Source organism: Orbicella faveolata, unplaced genomic scaffold, assembly GCF_042242905.1.
Source record: "Orbicella faveolata isolate gen_17 unplaced genomic scaffold, um_ofav_v1 contig_47, whole genome shotgun sequence".
Lineage (NCBI taxonomy): Eukaryota > Metazoa > Cnidaria > Anthozoa > Scleractinia > Merulinidae > Orbicella > Orbicella faveolata.
The window spans coordinates 6,235,736-6,257,225 of NW_028301577.1; the positions used below are offsets into that span (position 1 = coordinate 6,235,736).

The 21,490-nt window shown below is 39.4% G+C and overlaps 3 protein-coding genes across 8 annotated transcripts in view; 2 read left to right on the forward strand and 1 right to left on the reverse strand.

Annotated features, from left to right (window-relative positions):
• The window catches only part of LOC110052019 (uncharacterized), a 19,003-nt gene extending 8,927 nt beyond the window's left edge, over positions 1–10,076 (forward strand). For 4 of the 5 annotated variants that reach the window (XM_089279091.1, XM_089279093.1, XM_089279094.1 and 1 more), the window contains 2 exons: positions 515–3,448; positions 4,420–5,062. In XM_089279091.1, the coding sequence (XP_089135217.1) occupies positions 515–3,448 (2,934 nt within the window). In that variant the 3' untranslated portion in view covers positions 4,420–5,062. Of the gene's footprint in view, positions 1–514; positions 3,449–4,419; positions 5,063–9,951 lie in introns of those variants that run through there. The other variant, XM_089279092.1, reaches the window with a different exon arrangement.
• Positions 6,683–9,401, reverse strand: LOC110051826 (large ribosomal subunit protein uL18m-like). The gene is made up of 4 exons (XM_020757901.2): positions 9,094–9,401; positions 8,439–8,670; positions 7,839–7,926; positions 6,683–6,888 (listed from the first exon to the last, which is right to left on the reverse strand). The coding sequence occupies exons 1-4, from the start codon at positions 9,399–9,401 to the stop codon at positions 6,803–6,805; spliced, it is 714 nt and encodes a 237-aa protein (XP_020613560.2). The 3' UTR covers positions 6,683–6,802.
• LOC110051829 (notchless protein homolog 1-like) lies at positions 9,404–20,773 on the forward strand. Of its 2 annotated transcripts, XM_089279096.1 has the most exons (18): positions 9,404–9,574; positions 9,952–10,078; positions 10,544–10,715; positions 12,412–12,457; positions 13,312–13,391; positions 13,774–13,850; positions 14,287–14,384; positions 14,534–14,570; positions 14,905–15,060; positions 15,743–15,781; positions 15,905–16,045; positions 16,527–16,623; positions 17,185–17,290; positions 18,044–18,086; positions 18,491–18,548; positions 18,781–18,839; positions 19,129–19,199; positions 19,632–20,773. In XM_089279096.1, exons 1-18 carry the CDS (start codon positions 9,570–9,572, stop codon positions 19,642–19,644), a joined length of 1,425 nt encoding a protein of 474 aa, XP_089135222.1. In that variant the 5' UTR covers positions 9,404–9,569; the 3' UTR covers positions 19,645–20,773. The 2 variants fall into 2 exon arrangements, with proteins under 2 accessions (XP_089135222.1, XP_089135223.1); XM_089279097.1 differs by lacking the exons at positions 19,129–19,199; positions 19,632–20,773 and having other exon boundaries at positions 18,491–18,796.
• The last annotated feature ends 717 nt before the right edge of the window (positions 20,774–21,490 follow it).

Genomic DNA, 21,490 nt, shown 5'->3' on the forward strand with positions numbered 1-21,490 from the left:
TACGTCACTGAAGCCGTCTGATAGTAATTGTAATGAAGCTGACTCCATATGGTTTCTCCGTAAAATTGGATGATGCACATAGGACATTACCTTGTTTGGTACGAAACCGTTCTTATCATAAATTGACTCAAATTGTTCAAAGATTCTCATACGATATGACCACGCGAGAGTTGACTAAAGAGGTGCTTTGTTTGAAAGTGGTTCATTTAGGAATGCTAAACTGAGAGGAAGAGTTTACAGGGATGAAGATCCTGCAAAACCAAGCTTTCGATATAGCTAAATAATTTTTTACGTAAAGTTAATTTAATCCAGAGCGGTCGCCAGTCTCGATCAGTTAAACTATCATATGGCTCCAAATATAATAATGAAGTCGCTCAGAATCAGTTTGATTTGGTTTGATTTGGAGTTAGCATGCTAGCTGTCTTATTTTCATATAGTTATGAAACATTCAGGCTTTAAAAATATTGAAGTTTTATTCGATTGCTAAAGCAATTCAAACTGTTTTATGTGACAGGAAGGAGCACTAAACCCTACAAAGTCTAAAACTCTCACAAGAGGTGAACAAGAAATAAACCGCTTCAATCAATGTCTCATCATTGCAAAACTTATGCGGGACAGAGCTGAAGAAGGCCGTGTTTACAATAATCTTGGTATTGTTTGGAGACATCAAGGTGATGTTCAGAAGGCCATCGACTACCACAACCTACAGCTTAATATTGCCAGAGAAATGAGTGACAAGGCTGAGGAAGGAAAGGCATATGGAAATCTCGGCAACGATTTTCTTGCATTCGGCGACTTAAAAAAATCTATAGAATACCACATGCTAGATCTCACAATTGCTGAAGAAGTGGAAAACACAATCGGAAAAGGACGTGCATACAGTAATCTTGGCGTTACTTTTCACAATCTTGGTGACTTCATCAAAGCAGAACATTACCACAAACTGCATCTTAACATTTCCAAAGAGATGAGAGACAAAGCTGGGGAAGGGCGTGCGTATTCAAATCTTGGCTGTGCTTCACAAGCAAGAGGAAATTTCACAAAAGCCATAGAATATCACAATCTTGATCTTAAAATTGCAAAAGAACTGGGTGACAAGGCTGGGGAAGGAGCTGCGTATGGCAATCTTGGCCATGCTTTTCACTGTCTCGGTGACTACAAAAAGGCAATAGACACCAACAACTTGCAACTTGAAATTGCCAAAGAAGTAGGAGACAAGGCTGGCGAAGGAAAAGCATACGATAACCTTGGTAATGCTTTTCGAGGTCTCGGTGACTTTAAAAAAGCCATACACTATCACAACCTACGTCTCAGTATTGCAAAAGCAAGCAGGGACAAGATCGGTCTAGGGCATGCATACGCCAATCTAGGCAATGCTTTTCGAAGTCTTGGTGATTTTAAGAAAGCCATAGACTACTACAAACTTCATCTTGAAATTACCCAAGAAGTGGGAGACAAGGCGGGCGAGGGCAGGGCGTACGGCAATCTTGGCTTTGCCTTTTACAGCCTCGGGGACTTCAAAAAGGCCATAGACTTTCACAGCTTGCATCTTAAGTTTGCTGAGAGGGTAGAAGACAAGGCTGCAAAAGGAGGAGCTTATGGGAATCTTGGCAATGCCTTTTTCAGTCTCGGCGACTACAAAAAGGCCATTGATTACCACAAACTCCATCTGAAAATAGCAGAGGAAGTTGGAGACAAGGCTGGCCAAGGAACAGCGTATGGCAACCTTGGCATTGCTTTTCAGAATTCTGGTGATATCCAAAACGCCATAGTATACCACACCCTATCTCTTAGTATCGCAAAAGAAGTTGGAGACAAGGCTGGAGAAGGAGTCTCGTATGGAAATCTTGGCCTTGCTTTTTACAATCTCGGTGATTACAATAGAGCCATAGACTACTATAAGCTGGATCTTGAAATTGCCAAAGATGTAGAAGACAAGGCTAGGGAAGCAGTTGCTTATGAGGGGCTAGGTGTCAGCTTTGAATCACTTGGTCGTCTACCTGAAGCCTTAGAATATTACCAGTCTAGTGTAAGATCATTCAATCATGTGAGAAGTCTTCTTAAATCCAAGGATGAGTGGAAAATTGGATTTCGAGATGTGTTTAACAATTCTTACAAAGCTTTATGGAGAGTTCTGTTGAAACAAGGCAAGATTACTGAAGCTCTGTTTGCTGCTGAGAAAGGACGAGCGCAAGCTCTTACTGATCTTATGGAATCTCAATTTGGAATTCAAGCAAATCAGGCTGAGTCAAGTACAGGAAAAGAAGAACATGAACTTGATATGTCGGAGTACGTATCATCTTGCACTGTCTTTCAGGCTGTCGGCAAAGGAAAGATCAGTCTCTGGGTTCTCTTGAAAGGGAAGCCTGTATGTTTGAGAGAAAAGGAAATTGTCCATGGATTGAAAGATGCCGCCGCCAACTTCAGGTCTATAATGCAAAAAGCCTATAAACAAATTGGTGTTCGTTCTGAGGCTAGATGCGAGGATCGATCTTTGAATGCATTGAGGAAATATGATCACACGGAAGATGTGAAGTTTGAAGACGAAAACTCCCAGCCTTCCATCTCACTAGAGTCTCTTTTGAGCAATTTGTATCACAACATAATTGAGCCAGTTGTTGACCTGGTTGAAGGGAATGAGCTTATCATTGTCCCAGATGGACCCTTGTGGATGGCTCCGTACGCCGCACTTATGGATGTTGATTCCAAATACCTGTGTGACTCTTTTAGAATCCGGGTGATTCCCTCGCTGACAAGCTTAAAGCTGATTGCTGATTGTCCTCGGGAATACCACAGTAGAAGTGGATCGCTACTTGTGGGAGATCCATGGGTTGAAGAAGTTACCAATAGCAAGGGAGAAAAAATCCTAGATCCGCTTCCGTTTGCCAGAAAGGAAGTGGAAATGATCGGGCGAATTCTCAACGTAACACCTATTATTGGAAAACAAGCAACGAAACGTGAGGTGTTGAAAGAACTCAGTTCCGTCGCTTTGGTTCACTTTGCAGCGCATGGTCGCATGGAAACTGGCGAAATTGCTCTAACTCCGGACCCAAAGCGAAGATCCCCGATCCCTACGAAGGAAGACTACATTTTGACAATAGCCGATGTGCTGAATGTTAAACTACGAGCAAGACTGGTTGTTCTCAGCTGTTGCCACAGTGGTCGAGGAGAGATCAAGGATGAAGGCGTGGTCGGTATTGCACGTGCCTTTATGGGTGCTGGCGCTCGTTCTGTTTTGGTCTCACTCTGGGCGATCGATGACGAGGCCACGTTGGAGTTTATGAGAAGCTTCTACCATCACCTTGTGGAAGGGAAAAGTGCAAGCGAGTCCCTGAACCTGGCCATGACAAGCCTAAGAGAATCAGACAAGTACAGTGATGTTAAACACTGGGCGCCTTTTGTACTGATTGGTGATGACGTCACCCTAGAATTTGATCAGAAGAAATGAGTAAGTAGAAAGAGTTCATTCTACGACCAAAAGAACGCTTGTATTTGCCAAATAATTCTGTTACTGTGGTCTACTTCTATCTGCCGTCATACATGTATATTACTTGCTTTAATGGAGAGGCAGAAGCAAAAATTCCTTCTAAGATAGGAACTCCTCACCAAAATAATTACGCCATTTCACTCACCTATAACGTTGCAGGAATTTTGTGATGCTATTCAAACCTATAAATAACGGAAGCCCATTTCTCAGGGCGTCCATATAATGCTTTTGCTTTTTCTTGGGAATTTTACGTGATCAGTGTGTGCAGTAACAATGTATTCTCTTATATGTATTGTGATTGGGTGTTTCGAAGTGGGGGTGAAGAGATAGCCGGAGATCTCTTTCTGAAAAGACATGGGAACAGGTGACTAAAAGGTGATTCTCTGAGTGATGGGCTCCTACAAACAGTCACACGAAAACGAAGGGATTCAGAATTAAAATTATTCGCCTAATTTCTCGATGGCAATGCGTTTTTTGAGTAAAATGCGTCAACATGTCTCAGCAATTTTGCAACGGGTTATGGCTGGTTTATGGAAAGTAAGCCCTGCCCCTCTAATATGTTTGAAGGGCCTAGATAAGGTTTACCTGATACTGAGAATTGCTCCAAATATTTATTTATCGTCTTCGACAGGTAGCTGAGATCTGAGGTCTGCAACATTTACTGATAACTGGAAATTTTTATTGATGACTGAGAAATCGCCGAACATTCAACTGATAACTGAGATTTCCCAACATCAAAATCCGGACCCTTTTATTAAGCTCCTCTCCTCAATTGGGCCTTGGAAAATATCTGGAAAACTTGAGTCTCTTTTAAAATTAGTACTAATAGCACTCCTTTTTTTTTATAAAAAAAAAAAATATACTAAGCGGATGAGCGTATGCCTAGTACAGCTTTTAAAACAGAGTCTAATGACTTTCTGTTTCTGTTTTAGTTTCCAACGGAGTTTATAACCAGACCGACTATCGTCCCAACGGCAAGAAGCCTACAACATGGTCTGACAATAACAGATGAAACTTCCAAGAGCACGTTTGGGCAAAAGAACTCTCAGAACTCCAATTTTTTTTTTTTTTACTATATAGTAGCTATAACAATTAACAAAGTCATATTATTTACTTGACAACAGTGTACACAGGCTCAGAGCGATTATTACCGCAAAACTTTTTCCATTAAGTGGATAGAGACTTCCGTTTCGTATGGGCATCCAGCTATCTTGTCAACCAAGGGTAATAGTCGTTAGATTTGTTCCCTTTCTTTGTCCACTTTAAGTAGAGTACATTTATCCTAAAGGACGTTTTTGTTGAGCATAATATGACGTCACACCATGAAAGAGGAACACTTTTATTTGGTTGTAATTTTGCAATTTTGGTGTTCTCGCCGTCGGAATCATTTTGTTACCTTATATATCGTTTTCCCAGATAGCGTTGAGTAGACATAGTGAGTGTTTTAAAGATTTAAGCCAAACCTTTGTAAACTAAACTGATTGATTGGGTTGCATGGAAAAATGTTGTTAAAATTGGGAGGCTATAAAGTTCTGAAGTTATTATTAATAAACTTGCTGAATTTGTGGTTGCTAACCGTCTGAAATCCCGTTTTCGTTTATGAAATCGTATGATTATTACTAAGTAAATGATTGTTTAGTCATTACGTCTATTTGAAGACGTAAATATTGCACAACGTAAAATAACGGCTGTAGATCTAATTGCTAACACTCTGCGGTTCAGTCCTAGAAGAGGACCACACCGCGTCCGGTTTCAGTCTTCGTAGCAGCTGGTTAAAATCCACATACGTAATAGGTCTTTTTAGTTTGTAAATAATCTTGGTTTCAAATTACAATAATGTCTTACTAAACGCTAATGGTTGCATTATGTATTTGTCTGTTTAGTTCTATTTCCAGCTAATTAGCCAGATTTAAATTTTGGACAAAGATGCAAAAAATAACCATTTCATTCTTTTTTTCCTTCAAGGGAGAGTTAGCAGTCAGCATAAGAGCCCGGGAGTAAATTAAACATGTTGGTTTTGGGGCACTAAACCCTTTCCAGGCTCACTCTCTCCCTCTCTCTCTTTTAAAATGTTTTAACCCCCTTTGGGGCTTGAAATCCGTCCACCCACCCTCCCTCCCTACCACAACTCTTGTACACCCGAGGGATAAGGGGTTAAGGCCACTGAGCAACAAGAAAGATACAAACGTTTGAGAAATATCATCTAAAAGAGAGAGATTAGCTGCACAAGCTGTAATTTATACCGACTGGAATCAGTTTCTCATGGCTAGGGGAAATGGTTGGGTGCTTCAAGTAGCAGCAGAAGGTGCTACCATAGTTAATGGATACAAGACTGTTATTGCTCTCGGTTGGCACCACTGACAACTGACACACTACCAACGTGTCAGCCGAATATTGTAGAGGACCACTTCCTACTTTCACGACACTAATAAATTATTATCCTTGCTGTTTCTCTTATGTCCGTGAAATTGATGGAATTTATCACTGATAGTTTGTATAGTGTGATTGTCCGGGTGAGGGTAGTTCTGAAAAGAACTGTTGTTGGTGACTGATGTTTCGACAACCTCAGCGGAAGTCATCTTCAGAGTCAAGTGAATAGTTTTTGTCAGTCGATGATGTTATAAGTCTGGTCTGTTAAACATGATTGGTCAGTTTAGCCATGATGGTATTGGCTGAAAGACTGGTGTAAAGTTTGTCATCAGTCATTGGTGGGTTTCGATCCGTCTTTTGTTAGTCAAATTGGTTGGTTTTTGGTCCGTCTATTGTTAGTCAAATTAAGTCGGTCTGTTGGTAGTCCGTTTGTCGGTTTCGTTTCTGTCATGGATAAATCGTTTGTAAGGCGGCGGTAGTTGTTGACAACAACAGATGCCAACAACTACCGGCGCCTTACAAACGACTTATCCATGATGAAAATGAAACCGACAAAAAAAAAGATACATATATAACAATTAAAGGTGAGAATGGTATATAGTTTGTGCATGGAGGCTAATAGAACCGCGAGGTTATCAAGTTAGCCTCCATCTCATTTAAATGAACATAAAATAACATGGGAGTAGAAGGATGGATTACTAATGGATTCACTTGTTTTTTATGCTAATATTGTAATTTCAAAATGTAAGTGCAAAATAAAGTGAAGTTGAAGTTGAAGTTTGAAAGAAAACAGGCTGGAAATTTCAGATCTGTCCTCATTGCTGGTTGTTTTTCATTTTTATTTTTTAAAACAGAAATAAAAATCAAAGTGGTAGAACACAGCTTTGTACAGTAGCTCCATGGCCCAAATATTCTATTTACGACAATTACATGTATGTGGTAAAATTATCTTCGCTTCCTCATGTGTGCCTTCCATCTCTTTGAATACGGCAATTTTTTCCACTTTTTACTTCTTTTTTTTGGTCTAAAATCTGTAGATGATAAAATAAACAAAATCAAAATGCAACATCCATGAACGCTTTGCCAGAATGAGGTAAATAATATGCTTTTTGATGTATTCAATAATGAGTCAACCAATTACTTTATTTAAGTGTCAGAATATATAGCTGAGGGTAAGGACCTCTACTAATTATACAGCTGCCGGTGACTTTCTCAATAGGACAAGAACATATTGCTTGCATAACAACCCAAAGAATATGAAACTGAGGAACTTCTGAGGGAGACAAAGATCTAAACACTAGACTAGTAGAAGTGGTGAACCTAGTCTAGCACCCCCTCCTGAGGAACCGTTACTGAGAAGTACAAGCTAAGTATGGTAAATGTGTGTGTACATCCCACTGATCACAATGGTGTTAAAATAATGTTGGGAAGAGGTTGCAAGGTCTCACAAAGCACTTCACATAGGTTTCCACGAGAAACAGTGATTCTTGTGTCCCTCTCATTCTCTAACTTTGTTTTGGCCTCACCTCAAGAAATACTTACTGGAAGTCTCCAATTCCCTTTTACTAACTGAAGGAAGGGAAGTAAACTACAGGTATCAAAAGCACTTTGATAGGGCTTTCATATATAATTTTGGACCAAGTCTTATTTGCTGCAACGATTATCCTAGCAAGTCAGCAAAGGCTTGTTAAGGGAATAAAACAGTTACAGCCCCCAATTGCTTCCAAGTACTCTTCTAAATCCCATTAATTGGGCATTTAAATTATACATTGTGTTGTTCTAGATTAAATATCCATACACCACGCATGGAAGATTATTTTAGGTTTGAGCTCCTCCCCCACCTCCCCATCCCACTGGATATTGCTTTAAAGGTTTTGGCTTTTGAGACTCCCTTCCATTAGAATTTCCAATAACCCTCCTTGGGGTGGGTATATGGATATTTTCCAGAACCACACATTGGCTCTAGAATGTCTTGATTTACCTAGATAAAATGTTTCTGGTGGTATAACTTTCTTGGGTTCACTGAGTATGATTCCTCCTTCCTTAAGAGCTTCAGAGAATGCCTTGGTCTGAATGAAGGGAAGCCACAAGAGTATAGTAATTCAAAATGTAACAACATTTTCCCCTAAAATCTTAACTTCTTGTGTTAATTGTGAAACTGAATGATACATGCAGGGCTGTGCCCTAGATGCTTGCACACATGTACCATAGGCAACTAACTTTTCCCTTTGGATGATTGGAAAAAGTTACTTTTCTCATACAAGCTTAAGTGCTGGACACCCAATATTTCATGGTTAGGAACCTTTTGCTCCTTGTAATTTTTGTTAGACCACAGCCTTGACATGGACTCAAGTAGTAACTGTCCAACAGTTGAACTTTACACTGTTGTGAATCACAATAACAACAGACTCTTGAGGATTGATATGGTTTACATGTATGATTTTCACATATTTCTCAGCAGACATGATTTTCAAGACAAAAAGCTATGTCATTTTGGTTGTCCAACATAGTATTCAATCATACTGTAAAAATTAGTCAGACAATGTCTGATAGCTGACTACTACACTGAGATAAACATTACCCTTTGCTTCCGCAAGTCTCCTTTTTGAACTTCCCAGCGAACCCGTGTGATCCCTGCCTCAAGGCATCTCTGCGCCATCACTCTACCAACATTCAAAGCAGCAGTGACATCTGTAGTTTTGTAAAGATGTTTTGTGATTTCAAATTCTGTGGTGGATGCCGAGACAAGGACAACTCCGCTGTTGTGAATTACTTGAGCTCTTGTGTGCCGGTTTGTTATTAAAAACTTGAGTCTGCATGTTAAATTAAAAAATAGAAACATTAAACAGAACTGTGGTTGCACAAGTATAAGGGCATAAAAAAAACCTCTGAAAGCAAGCCCCTTTAAATATAAGTCTTAGGGTTACATCAATACTTGGCTTGTACAAAACCAGATCATTCTGTACCTACATAAGCGGCGGGATGGGTTGGTGGGGTGGGGGGGGGGCACTGCAAAGGGATATACCCATCACTGCAAGACTAAAGGGTGAAAAAAAGGGGGGAGGAGAGATAAAAAATAATAAATAATTTCTTCTGACCAGAACCCTGCCGTGTCACATTTTGTATTGCTGCAGTATGGTTTAAGAGAATTTTGCTAAACATTTATCGTAGGGGACTTCTGAAAAGATTTTATCACTTACGCAAAAATGTTGTTTTAATGGAAACGTGAGACTTACTTGTTGTAGAAATCAACCCTGTATGTCTGTGTGGAATATCCTCTTGGTTTGCAGTATCCAAAATATTCTGGATTTCGAGGATTTCGATTCTCAAATTCACTGATAATTTGGATTTTAGACTTTTCGCGGTCTCTTTCGGCAGCCGTCTCGACCTCCTTCACGTGACTTGCTGCATTAGAAAAACTACACCTGGAAAGAGCACAAATAGTTCTTGATATAACCTTTAGGTCTATCTTCTTATAATACAAAAAGCGTTGTCTTATAGAAGGAAAACATGGAGCAACTCTCGCAACTGTGTTGGAAGCCATCTTGGATATAATTAGGCGCATGCTCGCATACATACAATATATGCCATACACGAGTTACTAAGTTTGAACTACTGTTACCGCTGGTTCAGGTAAACAGAAAAGAAAAATTCTCACGTGGAGCACGCTAGAGAGGTGCAAACCGTAAATCGCTCCTATAAAAGAAGCAAGATGAGGTAGAAAATGCTTTATTAAAAACTTAAGTGTACAAAGAGTACTTAGTGTAATCAGTAGACAATGGCTTATGACTGGAAGTGAACAGTGATGGCTGTTTGTAGTACATTGAAGGTGCCCCATATAATCAGTGATATAATTTACTCTTATGAAGCTGTGAACTTCATGGATAATCAATGAATGATGGATAAGTACATTTTTTGGGTGGGAGGAGATGTTTAAATAACAATTCTTTTGGATTGTGACTCTGCTTAGAAATAGGGGTTCAGTGTGTTTAAATATGAAGGTAAGTGTTGCTAAAAGTGTATATGCAATGAGTTTTTATTCTGCAGTCATTTAATGCAAGTTCTGCCAATTTTAATTTTTTTTTTTTAAACAGTGAAGGTGGTCGTATCCTTGCACAGTTTAAGAGTGAACTTGGAGAACTTATTGGCACACCATTTGACCTTCCTCTTGATATCACACCTGATAAACTAGAATTAGTCTGCAATGCAGTACTTCAAAAGGTAATAGTAATTATTAGTCAAGAGTATGTTGGTTATTGTCATTATATATCACATGTAAGTACCCTTGGTACCTCTGGCAGACTGCCTACTCATAGTTTGTTGGAAGAACCGGGGGAATAAACTATGCGTTTCTTAGAACATACAACTCACATTTGCCCATATAAAGATATCCACCCATCTTGGTGCGGCAAGAGCTTGTTGCATCCAGATAGATTACACTTGGTTTACATCAAGGCTGGGGGGATACTCCCAGAAAAATTGGGTGGGGGTGTGCAGCCTGCTCCCTAAATCAAGATAATACTTTTGGTTGGAATAAGGAAGGCATCAATCGCAAGACTGTTGTGCTCTGCCCTTGATAAACAATCCAATTCCATTTATTATGGACCACTTGGCTTCTAGCTGTAAAGACTGAATTCAGAAATTATGTTCCGTATTGTAAATGGTTTCTTTGGTTTTTCTACTCAGGATGACAGTGTGCCATATTCATTTTTTGTCAATGAGTCTGAAATCACTGGCAGTCTTAAGGAAACCTTAGAGACACAAACACTTGAAACAGAAAAGGTGGTAGAGATAGTGTACCAGCCCCAGGCTGTGTTTAAAGTCCGGGCAGTCACAAGATGTACAAGCACAATTCCAGGTAGCATCAATTTTATTTTTAATTACATCATTTATTACTATTTATTATTATATGGCTTTGGCTTGTGGCTGATATAACGTGCGCTCTGATTGGCTAAGAGCGAGATCTGAGTGGTCATTATGCAGCCGTAATGCCCACAGGCCGATTACGGATTATGCAAATTAGAAAGAGCCCGGCTCGGAAAATTCAAGCGCATTGAAACGATGAAAACCGATTAAAAACAATAAGAGAAAGTAAGTAGCTAAAAGTTTAGAGATTTTTTGACTTACCAGCCGGTAACCTTGGCGGGCACTAGTGAAAAACAATCAAAGTTTGCCGAGTCATAAGTAAAGCTAAAATCGCTAAGTGAAAGACACCATCGGCTGATCTGTCATGCATCCTGAGCAGAACACCACGAAGAAATGTATAAGTTATCATCTTAGTCACAACAATTACGGAAATATTAAACTCCATCACAATTCTCATCTAATAGATTCCCTCGCTTTAACACAAGCAAGTGTAAATCAGCTTCACTTGAAGATCATCAGATGTAAACAATCGGGCGGTTTCTGTAGGTAGCAGTGTTTCTGATAACTGCAGGAAGTTTTAGACGTTCACAAGGCTTGAAAAGTTCATCCATAAATCCCAGAATGAAGAAGGCGGAGATATGTTGTCGAAAGCGAATGCGAAGATCGAGTTATTCTGAGCAATTCATTCTGAAGCATTAGTTGGTTTGAACTATTTTGAAGCACTTTCTGTCTTTTCTATATGCGTTGACGTTTCACCACAAAAGTTGGAAAAACTCCCCATCAACTTGTGGCACCACGATACTAAAATACCTTTTTGAGGCTGTGACAATCACTTTTCCCGTAAAGAAACGTGTGTTTTTAACGGAATACGTAATACAGTGGTTTAGCTCACTGTGTAGTTTTGCACTGGGTTTGAGACGATGAATGAATCGGTAAACGCGCGCATCACCGGATGTAAATTGACAGCTTCCGCGCGAATAATTTTTTTCTTTTCCTTAATTCATGAGCCATATAATAAACAACTTAATAACCTCGACCGTTCAGTCGTTACGGGAAAATCTCAAACCTCGGCCTACCGTATTGACCTCGCTCTCGCTCGGTCAATACGGCAAGGCCTCAGTTTGAGATTTTCCCGTAACGACTGAACGGTCGAGGTTATTAAGTAGTTAAGAAGTACTATATTTCTATCGAGTTTTAGTATAGGTCTACTAGTGTTCTGTCATGATGCCATTCTCTGATTGGCTACACTACCCACTATCTATTCTGTGATAGATAGTGAGTAGCGTAGCAGTGTGCCCTAGTGAACAAAATAATGGCCACTTCTTGGTATTTTCGAAGTGTCCATGAAGAGGATTTCGATAAAGTTTTGAACGACTAGTAGATTTATGCTAAAACAATTAAATTATTTGCTCTTGATTTCTATGTGTGATAGAAATCGATTTCTATCACTCAATAGAAATCTTGAGCTCATAATCTAATTGTTTAATAGAAACACAATATTAAACCAATCAGCAGGTGGATTTTCCTTTGGCTCTTTTCTAAAGGCATGCAAAGCATGCAAAGAGTAAAGTTGCTACTATATCCTCTGTATGCATTGCATGCCTATGATTCTATGTACGTATATGTAATACTTGCTACTTTCTAAGTGATGTTATTTGTTACAGTTATTGTCTCCCTCTGATTGACAGGTCATTCTGAAGCAGTTATTGCAGTGTCATTTAGTCCTGATGGCAGGTGGGTAGAGAACCATTAAAAATCTTGGAAGAGAGAGGATACCATATGAAAGGATATATAATCTATCAGGAATGTAATATTCTCTCCCCAGTAAAAACAAAATTCAGAGTTCTGGGTGCAGAGGTCAAACCTCTAACCTTCTGCATACCGTTTGGATGCTCTACCATTGATCTATATGTACAGGAAACTCATGGAGTTAAGCCATATATAACCAAGTTTTATTGTGACAAACTTCTCAATGCATATTGTTTGGATTAGTCTAGAAATTAAAGACAAGAGTCTCATTGGTAGAGTAGTGTTCTGGAGTGCAAAAGGTCATGGGTTCAACTCTGGGCTCAAAAAAAGTGCTGTCCCATTGTCCCAGACAAGTAGATTTTCCTTCTGGGCAAGTAACTTTTATTTTCACTTGCCCTATGGGCAAGGGATCAGGCAAGTCGTCCACCAACCATGTCATTAAAACAGTAACTATGACTTGCTCTGAGGGCAAGCAACATTTGAGAGCTACTTGTCCTAAGGGCAAGCTGGTATTTAAGTTTTTTTAAGCCCTGCAACTCCTTTTGAGATAAGTTTTTTTCAGAATAACCTGTGTTGCTGATTGAATAACATCTTATTTATGAGAGTTCTTGTTGATAAGAGGAACATACAGTTCCTATGTGCATGTATACATGTATATACCTTATACAAGCTGAAAAGTTAACCCAAGATAATTTGGCATTTGGTCAGTTATCCATGCTTGAGATACATGTAACTCTAGGCAAATGGGTGAATTTGAATATTCTTTTGTATACATTACAAGACTACTACTATGTGAGAATCTAAGCATCAAAATGTTGATGTTCATTTGTTTTTGTTAGATATTTAGCAAGTGGCTCAGGTGACACGACTGTTCGGTTTTGGGATGTCAACACAGAAACACCTCATTTTAGTTGTAAAGGTAAAATATTAAGGGCAATGTTGTTTTCTTTATAATGCTAATTCAGACTATAGCTACAGTCGGTGGGAATATTTAGGGTCAGTAATTGATTATTCCCCACCAATATAAAATACTAATAATTTACTTTAAGTCAGTACTTTGTCACACACCATTTTCTGTTTGTTTGTTGTACTAATTCTCAATCAGTTGGATCTGCAAAGCTGCAGTGACAGTGAGCTACAAAGTGGCCCAAACAAATTGTATTCACATCCAGAGAAAAAAGAAAACCGCTGTTTCTCCCATGGAAAAAAATGCATCAAATATTCCAGCACTTTCACTTCTGTTGAATATTAAGGGAAGTTTTAATTTTGTAACTTTCTGGATTTGGTTATTGACATTTAAGCTCACACACACTGGATATTACACATAGCATGGTCTCCAGATGGAAAAAAGTTGGCGTCAGGATGTAAAAATGGCGAGGTTAGGAAATTGTGATACATAACATCATTATATAATTATCAATTTGGGACCTGTAGTTTTTCCTGACCAGTATCTACTATGTTATGTATATTAACCATTTATAACTATTCTTGGATATGCGGTGCTTTTGAAATACAGTGTAGTTGATGTATTTTAGTCTTGAACTCTGGCCTATATAGTTATTTTTCTGGAACAAGGCTTATCGTACCTCCAATTTATGTCAAAAAGAATGCAAATTGTGAACTTTTTTCGTTTGTCTGAATAGTCTGGAACAGCAAATAGGAGAATCTGAAGAGATCTACAGGTCTGATATCAGCACAGCCACACCCCAAGTGTAATTTTGGAACTGTCAATCCAGCCACCAGATTTTGGAGGTGTTAAGTGAGGTTTTCAAGGCTGTTAATAGGATTTAATGTATACATGCCCTGTTTGTTAGATTAGAATCTGGGACCCTGCAACAGGAAAGCAACTGGGAAAGATGTTAAAGGGACACTTGCAATGGATCACATGGCTTAGCTGGCAGCCACTTCACAGGTACATAATATGTGGTTCCAGAAAATACCTCTACCCACCCCAAGTTGAATTTCCAGAGGGTATGGAAGCAGGGTTCATATCAAAATACTGCCTTGAATGGTCTAGAAAATAACAAGGGTTGAATTTTGTTTGTTCTTTTTTTTTTTCAGTAATCCAGATTGCAGATTTCTTGCAAGTGCATCAAAAGTGAGTGCATTATTTTTTAATTACCATAAAATTCAGATCATGAGTCCCCATGTTTATAAGCAACCCCACTCCTCCCCCCTGCTCAAACAGACTTCAACTTTATCTAATGTCAAAGGCCTTTTTGTGTATCACTGGTATTTGCCATGATTATGAGCTCCACACAATGAGCTGAGTTGAGCTTAAACATGCCCATAACAACAGAACGTAATAAAGAAAGATCAACTATATACTCCTCCATTAACAGAGGAGGAGGAGTAGTATTTTATGTTCATTTCTATTGTCCATTCAAGATAAGTTTTCTAACTTAAGATATCTGTATTTTTTTCTCCTGAAGGATACAACTATTAAGATATGGGACTGCATCCTTGGTCAGTTAATAAGAACACTGTCAAGCCATACCAAGTCAGTGACATGTATCAGGTGGGGAGGGGAGGGGCTGATTTACTCCTCATCCCAAGACAGGACAATCAAAGTCTGGAGAGCAGATGATGTAAGTCACTCATTATGATATTGCAAATATAATATTATTGTTCATCGATAATCGTTGAGTGTTTATTAATTATCTTTATCATTGTATCTGAAAAACCCCCATGGGGAGTTGACAATAAAATTTGTATTGTATTGTATTGTAAGTGTGCTAATTTTTTTCAATATAATTTTAACCGTAACAAAGGGAAACTACCCTTTCATTTTCAAACCAGTCACAAGTAAACTGTGTTTTCTGATTAGTAATTAACAATAATATTATTGTATTTCGGTTGAGAGTCAGTGTGAAGCGACAGCAAGATTTGAAATTATAGTTTCAGGTGCTGAGATTTTGTAGCTTGGCTAAAATTTGCCAAGACCCATCCTTTCTAAGAAGCCATTCTACAACTCATACACTTCCTGCTTACTATTTTTGTGTTTGTTCCTGTCCACTTTGTGATCAATTGGGAGAATGAGAGACTGCTCACAGTCTTCATGTTTACATAGATCTGCTGGCTGAACTGATCTTCATATTAATTTTCTAGTACCTACACAATCCCTCAAGATGGAGTTTAAACATTCAAAGGAACAAACAGATAGCAAATTAAACCCAGGAATCAATCTTTGGCAGTCCTTTTGTGAATTTGTGTGGTACAGTGTGAATTGTAACCTTCTTTTCTTGTACTTTTTCTCTTGTCACCTACTAGGGTGTTCTTTGTAGAACACTGCAGGGACATGCACATTGGGTAAGTTTTTTATTTTATTTTAAGTAGCTTTTGAATTTTGTATCCTTCCAAAAAATCTGTACAAATCCTGTATAAATTAAAGAGACATCACAAATAGTTTTTATTCTATAAATTTTATTATAGGTGAATCATTTAGCACTGAATACGGACTACGCATTGAGAACTGGTACATTTGATCCGTCAAAAAGTCCCTCTGATGACTTAGTTATGGCAGACAGTAATTCATCAAAAGAAAAAGCCTTACAAAGATACACACAAGCAAAGGTACAGTTTAATAAGTGGATGTTACCCTGGTTTACAGTGTGGTTAGGAGTCGGCCGGTCGTTTTGCCTACGACTTTTTGTTTCAAAAATGGCTACCATAGTTCAGTTATGTTGGCAGGTCACTACTACTACTACTACTACTTTGATTTGAAAATTTAGATTGAATTCGGTAACTGGTCGTTTCGCCTGCAACTTTTTGTTTCAAAAACATCTAGTCCAGTAATGTCGGTAGGTCAGATGGAAAAGCATTATCCTTTTCATGTTACACAAACCAGAGTGTAGTATCAGTGCTACTAAAAAGCTAGCCTTTGAGGAAGCTCTCTTAGGGGTCAAAACAGTCCTCTTGGGTGGTGGTGGTGGTGGGGGTGGGGGTGTACAGGTGAAGGGAAAGATCCTTCCCCTAAGAAAGCTGGTAACTATCATTGTAAAGTTCTGACATCTAAATATGTTTGACATAACCTATTCAAATGATTTATATTCAGGGAGGAAGAGGAGAGAGATTGGTGTCAGGCTCTGATGATTTTACACTTTTCCTCTGGGATCCAGAAGAGAGCAAAAAACCTTTAGCACGAATGACAGGTGAGATTATAATCACACCGTAACTATGCTTATCAAAATACGTATCGTGTTAAAATGCTACCATAAGACAGCCGAACATAATTTGTCGATAACTGGTAACCTACGATTCCTAAATAAATGATAATGATATATGCTTGGATTTTGTCAGTGCTTACAGCTCTTCGGTTTTAGTTTGATTTAGCTTTAGTGATTTTCTATAGTGGCGAATACATAGGGCATATTCAGTTTGCTTGCAAATTTACCAGTGTGCTAGCTGTCAAAAACACTGCAGCCTTGAGGTGCTCAATCGTATATCGTCCTGCAAATATAGTATTCATGCTGCTAACTTCATGATGCCGCTTTGCAAATCAGTAGCACAATGTAAAGCATTTAGAGCTCCTACTATCAATATGTGACCAATTGTGAAACGATGAGAAAATGAAAATGGAGTGCTGCGGGGTGGTGGGGAGGGAAGGATCAAAGTGTCCTAAGACTTTTACCCCAGATTCCAGGCTTCTTTCTTCTAACCTGATCGGTATTTCTATCATTCTATAGCTAATCTAGTTAGCATCTATTGTGTAGGTCACCAGGCTCTAATAAATCAAGTGAGTTTTTCTCCTGATGGTCGTCTTATAGCAAGTGCAGCATTTGACAAGTCTGTTAAAATCTGGAACGGCGACAATGGAAAGTAAGTGGTACTTGACTCAGCTTATAAGTCAGCGAACAGTCTAGTCTCTTGAATTCTTTTACACACAGGTGGTTCGCAGAGCCTTCTAAGGTGCATTTCATTACATTTTGCGCAGGGATATACACGATTCTTGTCGATTACTCTTCGTTCAATTTGGAATCTAGTGTTATAGCTGTTACCTCTGTTTTGCTGTCATTATTTAGTTGGAAGACTACGTCACACTGTTTTTGACCGTTCCTCTATTAATCTTGCCTATCTTTCTTCATATCAGAGGATTTTTTTCTAAGGCTGTTACCTGGACGTTGCCAGTGCATCGAAAAATTTGCGAGTAGGCTGGGGGTATGCTCCGAGACCCCCTAAGATGTCTGGTTTTCAGTGCTCGTGCTATGCTTAGCACGTTGAGTCCACGAATGTTTTGTCTCCAATACTTCCCTCTTGTTCATAATGATCTTGTACTTCACAGCCTTATCGGGACCTCCAACAATAGATTAGAAGTGCTATTTTTGTTCAATGATAGAAGAAAATTCAGTCTCGCCAGCCTTAGTTTTGAGAATTTGTGTTTCTGGGCATCCCCAGTAGTATTTCTTTAACTGTAACTGATGTAGTTCAAGTGTGCATTTGATAGATATATAAAATGATGGAAAATTGCTTCTTTGTAAAAACCCTGAACACAGGTTTACGCGTTACATGGCTGGTTATTCGTTTTAAATATAATATCGTCTCCTAATTCCTTGATTAACGTTATTTTACTAGGTACATCACATCTCTTCGCGGCCATGTGAATTCTGTATATCAGGTGAAGCACTTAAAATTGTTAAATACTACACAACGTTCAAGATAAACAAAAAGGTTTGATGACTTAAATTATCCTCCTCTTCATTAGGAATTCACGATCATGATTAGACTACGTAGGCAGACCCTTGCATGTCCTATTATACAACGTTACTCAGTATAGTGTGATAAACCGCGAAAACGAGAACAAATACATGGCATGTGACAGTTGAAACTGATTTAGCAAGTTAGCTGTGGTCCAGTTTGTTCTCCTAACTACACTTAACTACGAAACACGGTTCAAAGACTGAGTATAGAGATAACTCAGCGCCTGTTTTACCTAAGACTCAAGCTGGGTGACGCACAAACGATAGATGACTTTCCAGGCTATTTAGGTCCATTGTTACATTGTATTGTCTCTTTTTTAAGATTGCCTGGTCTGCAGACAGCCGTTTGATTTGCAGTGGAAGTGCAGACAGCACTCTCAAGTTAAGTACTTAGTAAATTACTATTGTTTGATTTTACATTACACATTTCGAAGTTTTTCTATTTAAGGATCACTTTTGTCATTAGTCAACTACTAATCGATTGCGAATCTATTACAACTTTTCAGTGAAATCATCTAAATCGTAATGGATAGACCAAATCACAAAATTAGAAAATTAGATCTTGGAATTGATTTGGTAGCCCCTGACACAACCCAATTTTCAATTGAAAACAGGTATGGGACATGAAAACGAAGAAAATCATGGAGGATCTCCCTGGTCACGCTGATGAGGTATGTCCTTTATGATTTATAACGAGTATTCTTTATTGACAGTTTGCACACTTGGCATTCGCGTACACATTGCCAGCCGCCCCCCTCCCCCGCCCCCCTAAAACATTCAGAATAAAAACTTGTCTACAGTGTATAATCTTTTCAAGCACACTGGTGTTGACAGTGAGCGTACCATGTCTTGATACACCGCTAAATCCTCAAAAGTTGCGATGAGCAAACGTGCGGTCGTCAGTAAGAGGAATTCGTATTTCCTGGTTGAAACCGAAGGAGTATTCTCTGTCATTTACAGGTATACAGTGTAGACTGGAGTCCAGATGGCACAAGGGTAGCAAGTGGAGGAAAAGACAAAGTACTGAAAATGTAAGCTCTCTTGTTAGCACGGCAAATGATATGATCAAAAGCTCAGTTCTGCTTTATCAGTCAATTAGGTGGATGTTATCATGTAAAAGCGCATTAGTGTAAGTAAGCAAGCAGCGGACTAGCGTGTCCTCAATGGTGGAGAAAGTTAGTGTAGGTGTAAATAATGATGAACTTGTAGTCGTCGTTAAAATTTAGAATAAAAATAATTTATAAGTTTAGTTACGCTGTACGAAAAGGCGAGGGTATGGCGCAAAAATCACAGTTCAGTTCCGAATAACATAAAGGGATGAAATGAATGTTTTGCTCTAAATGCCGAACCCTTAATGTGAAGAGTAGCCAAGCGAGCCTGAATGCACACAAAGCCGAACGCTTGATCTCTGATAGGGTTTTATGAGTAACACTTTCGACCTTTTCTTTCTCTTATGTCGACAGATGGAGATCATAGAAGGCATGGAATACCAGAGCAAGATTTTTTATCAAAGGGGCGCCATGACCCCAAGGTGCTCAAAGTATGAGCCTGCATTACGTGTCTAGCGGTTGCGCAATTGGTTTCTAACAAAGAAACGAGGAGCACTGGGGCAAGTCAAAAAGTAAGACAACGCAGGTTGGACGCGAGACCCAAAGCTTGCCATATAGACATTCTTCACTTATTTTCTTGCTCGATATGCTTGCAAACTAAACAGTGGGAGGTACAACAGTACTCAAAAAGTGACAGGAAGATGTTTTAGCAAGTGAGCACGCACAAAGATGATGAAAATGACGATAATAAAATAATATATAAGCACCGTTGAGCTTCGCGTGGAAAGACTTTCCGTTGCAATACACTGACGAGGAGATAGCTCGTGTAATAATGTTTTGAACAGAAAATTACGGTGATAATTAAATACATCGAACACGCGAAAAGAAAATTAAAGAACATTTATTCAAGTCGCTGGCCAAACTCTCCTCGATCAAGTCGCACATGAATACAAAGTCCGCGTACCGTAACCCTAGCAGCGATCGTCTGTGACGGTCAGTAGCAGTCAGGGGAATAAGTACCAGTTAAGGCGAAATGCTGTCTCCGAGAATTGACTGAACCCGCGACTTTCTCGTCCAAGGTTGCTAAGAAACATTGTATGCTGGCGTGGCAATTTTTGGAGTGCTGCTCAGGTTTCTCCAGACACTTCAATTAATTTGTAGAGGAGAGTTTTGCTCGACGTTTGTCTGAACTTTGGAGTCCTTGCTCTTCATTAGAAAGAACGTATGAAAAAAGTGGTGTTTTAGATATACTCAATGTTAAGTTTTCAGACGGGGACATTAAGGGTTTAATCAATTTTTAATACCTTTCTTCACTCAGTTATATACAATTTTGGAAACTGTTCCATATACTACAAGATAAAAGATCCTCGAAAGGTCAAATCAAAAATCTTTAACTTTACTTCAACTTCAAATCAAGTTTTATTTTGAAGGTACAAACATTTACAAACAGTAAAGGCTTTCTGTCCAACTTGCTGATGAAGCTCTTAGATACGAAGAAAAATGAAATCTGATTGTCCGCGAGCCTCGTGTAATTAAAATGAGATCTCTTTTATGCACATGATAGTTGTTACTTCGTGTTCTGGTTATTGAAGCGCCATATTTACGCACACCCTGACAGCCCTAAGGTAAGCGGCTTGGAATGAGGGCATACATCTCCTGGACACGCGAGAAACTTTGCCCTGAGCGTGAAGCACGAGGCTTGCACGCGAGTTTCCTGTCGCCTCTCGCGTGTCCATCTCTTCATTCGCCCCCAAACCGCTTGGTCCCAGGGCTTGTAGTGTTTTCGTCCTCTCCTTAGAGAGGAGCGACCTTGTTACGCGCTAATCTAAACCATTTGCGAGACTTCCAGCCACCTTTCTGTCCATTGTTTGCATTTTCTAAGGATTCTGCCTCAAGATCTCTAGCCGAAGTGACTGAACTGTGGCATGACGCGGCGGAGGTCAGCCTTGAACTCGCCTGGCTTGAACTGTTATCGGAGCTGCTGTCACGACAGTCTTCCACGGTCACGCCAAACATTCTTGCTATGGCTTCGTCCGGTGGTAGAACCGCAGGACCGCTGTTGGGGTCCTGGTCCGCCTCTAATCTCATTGACTTTTTTACCTTCTTAATGACTCGTATACTTCTGGCCCGTATCGCTTCCTCTAGGCTCACAGCTTCCTTCCTCGGACGGCCTTGCATTTTTCTCTGGAGTTTTTCCTCGACCAGTCGCTCTCTTTTCTTAAGTGTCTTGCAATACACTTGTTGCCATAGCGAAGGGCGCGGTAGCGGCAATG

Coding starts and splice junctions, on each gene's coding strand:
- LOC110051829 (XM_089279096.1), top strand. Junction 10,079..10,543: donor GCAATGCAGTACTTCAAAAG/GTAATAGTAATT, acceptor TTTTCTACTCAG/GATGACAGTGTGCCATATTC. Junction 18,549..18,780: donor AAGTGCAGACAGCACTCTCA/AGTTAAGTACTT, acceptor TCAATTGAAAAC/AGGTATGGGACATGAAAACG.
- LOC110051826 (XM_020757901.2), bottom strand. CDS start 9,401: ATGGCTTCCAACACAGTTGCGAGAGTTGCTCCATGTTTTCCTTCTATA. Junction 8,671..9,093: donor AGGGTTGATTTCTACAACAA/GTAAGTCTCACG, acceptor TTTAACATGCAG/ACTCAAGTTTTTAATAACAA. Junction 6,889..7,838: donor ACCAGAAACATTTTATCTAG/GTAAATCAAGAC, acceptor TATCATCTACAG/ATTTTAGACCAAAAAAAAGA.